This window comes from Panthera uncia (assembly GCF_023721935.1).
Source record: "Panthera uncia isolate 11264 chromosome C1 unlocalized genomic scaffold, Puncia_PCG_1.0 HiC_scaffold_4, whole genome shotgun sequence".
Lineage (NCBI taxonomy): Eukaryota > Metazoa > Chordata > Mammalia > Carnivora > Felidae > Panthera > Panthera uncia.
Window position 1 is genome coordinate 90,995,713 of NW_026057585.1, and position 11,268 is coordinate 91,006,980.

The window sequence follows — 11,268 nt, forward strand, 5'->3', positions numbered from 1 at the left end:
TAGCCTTTACTGAAGCACGCGTTTTCTGCGGCTTTCCGGAGTCACACAGAATAAGGTGACTTCCTTTCCAGAATGGTTCCGTCTCCCCCGAGTGGGCAGTTGAAGGCTGTGTCCTTGGACTGACGCTCCGCCCGGAGGGGAACCAGGAACTGGGAGAGGCCAGCCCACCAGAGAACCTCCTTAGCTTCTACTACGGTGTTGCCTCCACTACCCATAAGACTCGGTGCTCTTGGGTGGGGAGGCCATGGATCAGAACCGCACATAGTCACTGTCAAGGGGACACAGGGTGTCACAGGGGAAGGTTTCATAACTGGGGGCTGCGGCAGAACCAAAGACCGTTTTCATAAATGGAAGACTGGACTTGGATCCTGGTTTCTCCCCCGGTGAGCAGTGCTTCTGGCACATTGAGAGTAGGAAGTGTCGAAGATTGGAAAAGTTGGCTGATAACCAGGAGGAGAGTGGGTTTGTATTTTTATCTGTGTATACATCACGGAGCAGTTAGACTGATAGCTAAAAGTGTAATTTTAAAGAAGCAGTTAGGGTAGCAAATAGCATTCGTTCATACCAGCCCAGATGTTAAAAGCCAGTTAGAAGGTTTAGTAAACTTTGCCTCCTGGTTTGAACAGTTTTGTGCTTTTTGGCCCTGTTTTCCAACAAGAGTCTCCTTCCTGCTTCGGGCCGGGAACTGGCCAGCTGTTGAAAGACTGGGTACGGTCCGCCTAAGGCAGCTGCAGTCTGGGTTAGGCAACAGGACAGTCTGTCTCTTGTCCTTTCTGGCCTTCTGTCTTCACCAATGTTGTTTTCTCCTTCCCTCCCATTTCCCGGTGAGATAGAAGGCTGAGCTCCAGAACGCACGCCTCATCCTTAACAAGACGCACGGGCAGGTCTCTGTCAGGGCGTGACACCCTCTGCTAAACTGCTGAGACTCTCAGACACCCACATCATCGACGGCACAGATGTTCTCACTCTCCAGATCGCTGCAGGCCCCGGCAGTGCTAACTGCCGGTGTTTGTTCGGCCTTTGACGGAGCCGTTGGCTCTGCGGAGACCTGTCCCTTGGCAGCTGTGCGGCAGAGCGGACTGCCCTGCTCTCCGGCAGGGTGCGCGGCGCCCAGAGAGGCAGCGTGACTCGCCCGGCTGAAGAGCCGGTGACCACAGGTGTCCTGTGTTTCTCAGGGGGCCACGTACTGGTAACTCAGGCTCGAGCCCCTTGACCAGGGAGGGTGTTGGCTATGTCACGGATGTGTCTTGGTCAGAGCCTCACGTGGAAGCTTCACGCAGAGGCGCTGTTGCGCAGCCATAGACTGCTCCCCCAGCTGGTCGCTTCACCTTGGCATGAGCCTGGTCACGTTTGTGTATACAGGCAAGTAGGTCATGCTGTGAGCCAGAGCGGAGTGGGGCAGGTCCTATGGTGGCAGAACGCTTCTGACTCCCAGTTCTGGAAAGTCCAGTCGAGTCCACCCGTCTGTGCCATCCTTGTCCATTCTCAGCAGAAGGAAGCACGGTGTCCTTGCACACAGCCCCCTTCTGCCTTCCCACAGTCCGGCATTTGCCGGTGCCGTCTGTGGGCCTGGTGGCTTGGACTGTCACGGCTTTGGGGGTTGTGTTTTGTTCTCCTCCGCACCCCCCCCCCCTTGGGATAAGGACAGGGCGGTAGGTGCTCTTGGCATGAGAGCGCCATCCAGGTGATAGGGTCAGGGATATGCGGTCAGGAAGGCCTCCAGTGGGGTCTCTGTGCCGCCCCAGTGCTGCTCACCGAAGCTCTGTGGTGCTGGGCAAGGGCCTTTGCGTGGATCAAGAACGTGGAGGGCCAGCTTGGCAGCCAGACTGCCAGGGTTCAAAGCCTCATTCTTCCACTCCCCAGCATGCGATTGTGGGCAAGGTAGCTGTCTTCTCTGTTGTGTCCTCTTCTGTGAAATAGGTGTGGATCCGGTACCTGTGTCCTAGGGCCATTGTCACGATTAGGTGAGATGATCCATTCGGGCTCCCAGAGCAGTGCCTGGTAGTAAAGTTCAGGACCATGTGCCCACAGTTTAGGCAGGAGAGAGAACAGGAAGCAGTGCTTGCTCGGAGGCAGCTGTTCGAATGAAGGAGGAACACACACACGTAAGGAAACCATGAGTTATGGAGGGTGCAACACGGGAACCAATGCAAACAGCCTAGCTCTGGGGACTACGTGGGGCAAGCGAGAACATGGGCTGGGTTGCAGAGTCAGGTTCTGGACACACATTGGCTCCCTCACTTACAGACTCACTGGCTTAGGGAAGGTCACTTCGCTTCTCTAGGCTTCAGATACCGTGGTAAGAAGGTGCTAGCTGTCACCTTCCAGAGTCGTTCGGTCACTTTGTTGGTGGAGTGTTTGTGACCTTGTCCGCCATATGCAGGGGGCTCAAGAGCCAGTAGGTGTTTGGAATCGTGTCAGAGCTGAGCTAGGAGTTGATGGGGGCAGGGAAAGTGCCACCAAGTAGGGCTTAGAAGGGAAGAAGCAGTCCTTGGGGAGGGGGTAGGAGGGCTACTTAAGAGTGGGTGGCCATGTTTCGTGATCCAAGCGTTCAAAAGCTTAAAAGAAGACGAGATGTTGACCAAACCTCCTCTCCTCTTGCTGCTGGTACCCTGCTTCTGCCCTGGTTTCATTGTGTCCCTTTTGTTCCAGAACCCGAGCAACTTCCCGAGAGGAGAAGAACCTCCAGGGCTTTCTGGAGCAGCCCAAGGAGAAGTGGGTGGAGAGTGCCTTTGAAGTGGACGGGCCCCACTATTTCACGGTCCTGGCCCTCCACATCCTGCCCCCCGAGAAGTGGAGAGCCACACGCGTGGAAATCCTGCGGAGGCTGCTGGTGACCTCTCAGGCCCGGGCAGTGGCTCCAGGGGGAGCCACCAGGTCAGTCTCTGCCTCAGGAAGTCCCGTCTTCTGGGCTGCCTGGTGCCTGGATTACATATTTCCCGTTGTGTGTAAAAGCTGCTTTGCAGCGTGTGTGGTAAGTGAGGGCCTGCTCGTTTGACTCGGTCATTGACCCTGTCCCTTGTGGTGCCAAGGGTGTAGGCCCGATGGCCAGCAGGTGCCTTGGCCACCTGTGGGTCTCGTGTTCAGCCTCTGGAAAGGTGGAGTGAGGCTTGGGTCTGTGGAAGATTTCAGAGAAGCAGCCAGCCAGGCGCAGGGTGAGACTACTGGTGAGGAGGATGAGGGCCAGCAGGGAGCTAGGGCAGGTGACTGGGTTTTCCCAGTCTCGCTGGCCTGGCCATAAACTGGGAAAGCTTCCGCATGGCTGCACTGGGGATTTTCTTTTCTGACCATGAAAAGCTCATTATCTCTCTCCCTGGTCACATTCCTGTGCTGTCTGCCCCACGTTCCACGAGCCTTTCTTCTGTTTCTCCTGTTCGTGTGGACACGTCCCAAAGAAGGAATGATCTTTCAAGGAAGGAAGCGTCTTTGTTCTCATGACCTTGTGCTGTGATTTGGGTCAGATGGGCAGCATCTTGAGAAAAACAGCTGTAAACAACAAGAAGCCCTTTGAGATGAACACAGGGTTGCCACACGTTGCGTGGACTCCACGGGACTCCTCTCTCGCCTCATGGTGGCCCATGTGCTGTGTCTGCCTCCCCTGGGCTTGAGAAGGGTGTAGGTTTGTCAGCTTGCTTCTGGCACTCCAGGGAAATCTTCACTTCTGGAAGATCTGTTCTTGTCTGTCTGCCCTTGCTAGGATCCAAGGGAACATTTCCACATTTACAGGCTTTCAAGCTCCTGATAATGACAGACCAAGTGGGCACAGCCATGTGCCTGGATCGGCACCTGGTACCTTTTACCCCCACCAGCTCTGGTTTATCCGCGTTGCCAGTCAAAGGCCCCTCCACCCTCAGGGACTAGGTCAGAGCTCTGCTCTTGAGTCCTGCCAGTACTAGCTGCTCTGTGTAGAGGAGGAGGGGGTGAGTCTCATTCAAGTTCGCACCTAACCCACGCCCCCTTTCAGACGTATCACTGTCCTGTGTTTCCCAGAGTCCAGAGCATTCATGCTGAGCTAGCCGCTAGAAATCAGAAGTTCGATCTGGAAGGTAGCAGGTTGTTCGTAAGCCAGGCTCAGCCTGTCCCTGTGAGGGTGGCTGTCTGCTGGGCACTGGCCCTCGGTGGCAGCTGTGAGATTGGAACCCACAGGAGCCGTTTTGCTTTCAGTTAGGAGACCAGAACTCTCTGCTGTCCCAGGCAGTGGGGGAAAAGCCCATCTGGTCACAGCTCACTTAGGAAATCCAGTGTGAGCTGCCCTCGCGGGTTGCCATTTTCTTTGTGGCAGTTTACTCACCTTTATTAATTCGCCTTAAATAATTAAGTTGGGCAGGTCGCTCGATTCCTGCTTACCAAAGCACAGCAGCCACCGAGTCTGGCGTGGGGTGGAGGCCTGAGCTGGAGCCCCTGAAACAGGCTGGGCGTGAGCCCCGTATTGGGACACTCTCTGAGGAGAGACTGTGCCGGAGGGACACTCAGAGGGCGTCGTTCTGGCGGTTGGGCGGTGTCCCTGGCAGCAGCAGGCTTTGTCTTGAGTCTGTGATGGGGTGGGAGGCAGTAGCCGATACAAAAATCTAGGAATTTGCACCGAGAGAAGTTGACCTCTTGTGCGTGTTTTACATTCAGGAAGAAGGGTTCCTCTGCCAGGAACTTGTAAGTCGTTAGGCCTGGGACTTAGGCTTCCGTCTGAGCCCTATCTGGTGTCCCGTGGGCAGCAGGCAGAGTCACAGACGAGTGGGTGTCACCCTTGCCCCCAGGCTGGCCTGGCAGCAGACCTCGCTGTGGGCTGCCGAGTCCACATGCAGGGCAGGTGGGAGACAGCGGGTGCCCTGGAGGATATGGGGGTGCAGGGAGGGAACGGGAAGAATATTGTAGCAAACAGAATTGTCTGACTTCATTTTGTTAATGAATTTACCTTTGCTGAGTGTACGTGTGGATGCCATCCCGGGCCCCACAGTTCCTTCTCTCTCTTTTTTTTTTAAACTTATATTCATTTTGGAGAGACAGAACATGAGAGTGGGGAAGGGGCAGAGAGATGGAGACACAGAATCCGAAGCAGGCTCCAGGCTCTGAGCTGTCAGTACAGAGCCCGACGCGGGGCTCGAACTCACGAACTGCCAGATTATGACCTGAGCCGAAGTCAGTTGCTCAACTGACTGAGCCCCCCAATCACCCCCCCCCCCCCCCGCCCCACCACACAGTTCCTTCTCTTAAGGCCCATATGGGATGGTCTCACTTTATGATTCTTATCTACACACAGACACTTTATTTATTTATTTATTTAAAAAAAATTTTTTTTTTTTTTAATAAATGTTTTTGTTTATTTTTGAGACAGAGAGAGACAGAGCATGGGCAGGGGAGGGGCAGAGAGAGAGGGAGACACAGAATCCAAAGCAGCCTCCAGGCTCTGAGCTGTCAGCACAGAGCCCGATGCGGGGCTTGAACTCACGGACCGTGAGATCGTGACCTGAGCCGAAGTCGGACGCTCAACCGACTGAGCCCCCCAAGCCCCCCTCACCCCCCGCCCTGCCACACACAGTTCCTTCTCTTAAGGCCCATATGGGACGGTCTCACTTTATGATTCTTACCTACACACAGATACTTTAATACTCAATTTTAGTTCCCTTAGTTACGGACTTTGTTCTAGTGCGTTTTAAGACAGAATTTCTGTGACAAGGGTTCATCTAGCTTTTATTTACTGCAGATGTGAAGGCAGTTTGCAAACAAAACGTCTTGTAGATCTCGGACGGTAGAAACTGAATCCTATAGCAGAGGGGTGTCTGCTCTCTCTGCGTTTCATAGTGGCTTTACCACTGTGATCTAGTGTCCTCGCTCCTCAAGCCAGGAGTGCCTGCTGAGAGGGCAGAGGATGGTGTCCCAGACCGCCCCCGCTATTCCAAGAGCCCGCTGGCCTTGAATCCTGCGCTGAATCGTTAGGTTGGGTAGAGCTGGTCCTGGGCAGAGACCGGGACTGTGGCGGTGGCTCTGGGACAGCCCGGGATTTAGAGGTGGCGGTTGCATCTTCCATCCTGGATGTTACTGTTGCCCAGGGCCAGTTTTCCACCAGCTCGCCGTTTTGTTTTTGTTTTTGTTTTTGTTTTTGTTTTTGTTTTTGTTTTTGTTTTTGTTAACACAGCCCGTGGTTAACAAATCCCTGTGTTTGGCTGGTTTAGTCTGCTGACTGTATTTGTGGAAATGGCTCCCAGCGGGAATGTCAAGGCTGAGGTAGAGCCCTGTTTCCCCTTCACGTATGAGGTGCTGGCAAGTCCGAGAGCTCGTGTGGGGCTCCACAGAGCAGGGATGCGCGGGCCTCCCTGGCATCTCTTCATGGCAGTGGCCTCTGGTTGCCACGTTGCACGTGGTGTTCCCCCTATTCTGATTCACCCTGATCCGGAAGAGAGTCAGTACTGAGGATGAGTATTTCATGGATTATTTTATAGTAAGTAAACCCCTGGGTCCAGGCTTCAGAAGTTCTTGCCCACAGCTGCTTTTTCCCGAGAAGATAGGCCAGTAGCTGACGTGGAGACGTGCGTAGATTCCTGGATCCTTGACTTGCTCCGCTCCATCGTCGCGTGTATCCCTCCAGCGTCTTCACGGACATGAGATTTGATTTTCTTTTCCAGGCTGACCGACAAGGCAGTGAAGGACTACTCTGCTTATCGCTCTTCCCTTCTCTTTTGGGCCCTCGTCGATCTCATTTACAACATGTTTAAGGTAGGGAAGCCATCGGAAGCTCGACTGCCTTCTGCAAGAGTTTGAACTTTTTGTGCTGCTGGCTCTGACCCCACGCAGCAGCGGGGCGGCTGCTCCCCCTCTGGCCTCTGCTGGGAAGCGAGCTGCCTCCCCTGCGGAAGGATTTCCACCGTCGCTTAGACCCTTTCACCTGCGACGTCCGTTTGTAGCCCAGACCGCTCCTGTCACCTGGTCTCAGGCCTGCTGCAAACTCACTTCCCCAGGCAGACCTTCCCTCCTGAGTCACCCTCTGTTTGCCCTTGGCCCCTCCGTTTGGGTAAAGTCCGTTGCCTTGTGTGAGTGTGACCTACTCCAGCCTAGCTTCCGATAGGGACACTGCTCTCTGCCTTGAGAGAGTCAGAGGGTTTGGGGATGGTTCCTTGTACAATCTGAGTGAAGCACGGTGAGATCCCCTTTTCCTGGGGAAATGCAGATGTGACACCTGCAGGGAGGAGTAGCGGTCTCGACTTGTAGCCTGTAAGTGACACGGTGCATAATAAAGGGGCTGCAGGAGGAATGACACGAGACTTTGCTGTTCCTGGAACCAAAACACGTCCTCCAGGGGAACTTGGGTGTAAACGGGAGGGCTGCTTTTTGGCATCGAGAAGGCCTGACTGACTCGAGGCATTAAGTAATCCACCCCCGGGCCTGTCTCCTGTCGGTTCTTGTAGAAGGTGCCTACCAGCAACACGGAGGGAGGCTGGTCCTGCTCTCTAGCGGAATACATCCGCCACAACGACATGCCCATCTACGAAGCTGCTGACAAAGCCCTGAAGACCTTCCAGGAGGAGTTCATGCCAGTGGAGACCTTCTCGGAGTTCCTCGATGCGGCTGGTCAGTGTCAGGATTTTCTCTCTCGAAAATCTTCTAGAGCAAAACCCACGTCTGTCTTAGAGGGGCCGGTATTAGCTTCCGTCTTCACGGCAGAAGGAACACAAGCAAGAACCAGCCTGTCGGTCACTGCCAAACGGTCTGGGAGAGATAAGTAAACACCAGGCCACCGGGAGCAGGAACAGCAGCTGGGACACGTGGGGACTTACTGCGTCCCACGCCCTGTGCTGCTCAGTGGGTACACGTGTTCGGGGTGGAACTGTGGTTACCCCCACTTCATAGGTGGGGTAACTGAGGCTGTGAAGATTAGAGGAGTTTCCAGTGGGGCAGACCTGGAAAATTGGTAGAGCCTCTAAAAAAACACAAAAGACCCTGAAAAACATGGGGCACCTGGTGGCTCATTCAGTTGGTTAAGCGTCCAACTTTTGATCTCAGCTCAGGGCCTGACCCTGAGATCGAGACCTGCTGTGTAAAGAAAACGTTCTCCCCAGATCCCACCATCAGGAGAAAGCCTCCACTAGTATTTTTCTTGTCTGTCTTCACCCTCTGGGAGCTACACTCTCAGGGGTCTCTAGCGACGCTCACAGAATTCTGCTTTCCTCCCAGCCCTGCGCCAGCTGACGGAGGTCCCTGTGTGCTGGGGGCTTCCGGTTTGACTGTGCTTTGCGGGTGGCCTCGGCAGAAGCCGAGCACCGTCATGGACCTTTGTTGGCCCAGTGCTACCCCCCGCTATCTGGTGGTCACAAGTTGACATCGCTCAGCTCAGCGTTTTTGTTAACTTGCAGCCTCGACGTTGTCCCTGAGCCACACGCCTTCCCAGGAGCCATTCCTGCCCGAGAGCTGGTGGCCCGTGTATTTGTGTCCTCGGTGCCATGCTCTGGGGAGTGTGTTAGCAGAGGCTGTTGGTGGGGACGGAGGGTCTGAGCACGAGAGGAGGGGGTGGCAGGGGAAGGACGGTGTTCGCCTCGGTTCATGGCGTCCCAGCCATCCCGCAGCTTGCAGCGTCGTCGCCAGCCTGAAGCAGGGGAGAGCGGGACCTGCTGGGCAGGGAGCCTCTGTAGCCTCACGCCAGGGTCGGGTTTTTACGGCGTGATTTTATTATTTCGTTTAGACTGGCAGAAAATTTCAGAATACCAGACACACCATGCTCAGATGCAAGGGCAAAACCACCTTCCAAAACCAACAAGGGGTGATCGGTGCCAACCTTTCCCCCGTTAGCACGGATGCTGGGGAGAGGACCTGGGCGTGAATGTCGCCAGGACTCGGGCTTAACAGCTTGGCGGCCGTTAACTTTGAGCGCCCTGCTTGGGGGCCACGGAGCCCCTTCTGTGCACTCGCACATTCACACGTGGCCTCATTTAATCCCTACAGTGACCCAGGTAGGACTTGTTACTGTCCCCGTTTGATGGTTGCAGAAACGGAGCTCCTGAGCTTTGGCAGCTCGCTCGAGATCCTGGGACTAGTGGTTGGAACGAAGCCCAGCTGAGCCCAGGGCCCTGGTACTGTGCTCTGTTCCTCGTGGCCCTTGGGGGCACTGGTGTTAGCTTTTCCTTGGCCCCGGCCCCTTCGAGAGTATGCTGCGTGCTGTGGACTCTCTCCCTCCAGAAGGCCCCTCTGCTTTGCACGGAGTTTCAGCAGACGAGAGGCTCCCCTGCGGTGGTTCGTGGACCTGAGTTAGAACCTCTGCCCTGGGGGTCGTAGGGTTGGTCTCTGCCACTTTAATGCCTTGGAACACACGGTGGCGCCTGGTTGCAGAACGTGACCAGTTCCTCTTCCAGAACGAGAATGCTTGCTCAGTGACTGCCTCCCCGTCATCGCCAGTGTGCCTGGGAGCAGCGTGTCGGAGCTTGTCGGGGCACATGGTGTTCTCTGCGTGGATGCGGCAGCCGTGACTCAGTGGGCTGGGGGCTGTGCGTGCCTGCGCCTAACCCACCCCTGCGTGCCCCTGTTTTCCAGGTCTGTTATCAGAAATCACTGATCCTGAGAGCTTCCTAAAGGACCTGTTGAACTCCATCCCCTGAAGATCACACGGAAACTGCAGTTAGCAGAGACCGAAGCGAGCTTGCCTTCCATCCTCCGTGTTCTTCCCTCGTGTGCATCGATCCCCTCCCCCACGGGACGCGCGGCACCACTCCTCCCCCCCCCATGTCTTGGAGTGGCTTGGGGTTTTTAGGCTTCCTGTTCTGTCTTGTGTGTGTGGTGCACTAGCTATGAAGTTGTCTGTAACCCAAGCCGTGGAAGGGCCTGTGCGTACCTAGGTGCCACGCGCTGTCCTGGCCGACTCCGCACTCGCGTGTGCACATCTTGGCAAATAAACGAGTGACTGAGCACACACTGAAACAGAAGGTGTCGCCTGCTGCTTAAACCCACCCCGAGTGTCCCTGGCCAGACGCTGTCCTTGGCCGTGTGGCTCTTTCTGGCATGAGTGCAGGAAGACGGACGAATCCGCGTCGCCGTTCTTGTCAGTACCTGGTGGAGCCCGTCCACCCGGCCCGCGAGCCGGGGCAGCACCTTTGAGTCTGAGCTTCCTGAAGGCAGACCCCTCGGCCTCCCTTAGTTTTTCGGCCTTACAAGCTGGAACCCAAAGACCCGTGGAGCCGGTGACTGCAGACCTCGGCTGAAGGGCTCAGTGGAGCAAGGGTGCTTGACGATCAGGCTAGCTGCACGTCAGAGACCCCGTGGCGACTTCGCTTCAGGGTCGCTGTGTTAGGAGAGGGCCCGGGGCAGGCCTAGAGCCAGAGTAACGAGCAGCTTCCCTTTGCTGACCTTCCCTCTGCCGGTGTGAGTGTGTGTGTATGTGTGTGTGTTTCTAGTCTTCCCAGCAGCCCTGCAGGAGAGGGCCTGTGAACGGGCATCATTTGCCCAGGGCTGCCCCACCAGTAGCCACCGGAGCTGTGAGTCTGTGCCCCTGAAGCGCTGTCCTGCCCCGCGGTGGCAGCTGCCTCCAGGGCCTCGAGACCCGCTTTCCCACGTTCGTGGGCAGTGGCCCCGTTGCTGGCGAGGCAGCACGACTCACAGGGGCCTCTCCCCAGACCCGGGCAGGGCTGCGCCAGACGCGGCCTCATGGGGAGGAAGAGCTTGGTGACAGCCATCTCCTTTGGTCGCCTGTGGGCTCTTCTGCCGACTGCTGCTCTGAAGACTGCCGCCTCTGTCTCGATGCCCAGCTTATGTGGCTCGTTCCTCAGGCCAGACCATTCGGGACAGGAGGTCCTCTTGGGCCCCTTTAGAAGACTTCCACATCCCTCCCTCAGAGTCTCTGACCGGGCAGCCACAGGCAGGCGGGAGTGTCTTGCTTGGGACTTCGCCAGAGAGACAGAGGCGATTTGTTGCAAGAGCACAGCTGGAGGCCCCAGCAGGCGAGAGTGTGTGTGTGTCCGGGTGCACGAGTGCACGTCAGTGTCGGTGCTGGGCGAGGGGCATTCTGGGGGGCTGACGGGCGTGCCAGGCTCTCCTCAGATCCCAGCCCTGCCGCCTTTCGTGTCTCTGCAGCCTCACCTGTAAAATGGGCATATCAGCAACCGTGGGCAAGGGCGTTACCAGGTGTACATGGGCAGGTCTGTCTGCCACGTGGGAAGGGAATGGCTGCTCCTGTTAACAAACTCATTTTCAGTGTCCGTGATTTTGCCTTTCTCTTTAGCAAAACTTCACGTCTCAGCTGAGTTCCAAGTGTGTCTAGTGAAGGAGGATGAAGCACCTTGGACTCAGGGACAC

At 56.0% G+C, this 11,268-nt stretch overlaps 1 protein-coding gene across 5 annotated transcripts in view; it reads left to right on the forward strand.

The window, feature by feature from the left end:
* The window catches only part of UBR4 (ubiquitin protein ligase E3 component n-recognin 4), a 131,101-nt gene extending 121,012 nt beyond the window's left edge, over positions 1 to 10,089 (forward strand). For 3 of the 5 annotated variants that reach the window (XM_049617952.1, XM_049617951.1, XM_049617950.1), the window contains exons 103-106: positions 2,653 to 2,877; positions 6,618 to 6,708; positions 7,398 to 7,560; positions 9,514 to 10,089. In XM_049617952.1, the coding sequence (XP_049473909.1) occupies positions 2,653 to 2,877; positions 6,618 to 6,708; positions 7,398 to 7,560; positions 9,514 to 9,578 (544 nt within the window). In that variant the 3' untranslated portion in view covers positions 9,579 to 10,089. The remainder of the gene's footprint in view (positions 1 to 2,652; positions 2,878 to 6,617; positions 6,709 to 7,397; positions 7,561 to 9,513) is intronic. The other 2 variants (XM_049617949.1, XM_049617953.1) reach the window with 1 other exon arrangement.
* The last annotated feature ends 1,179 nt before the right edge of the window (positions 10,090 to 11,268 follow it).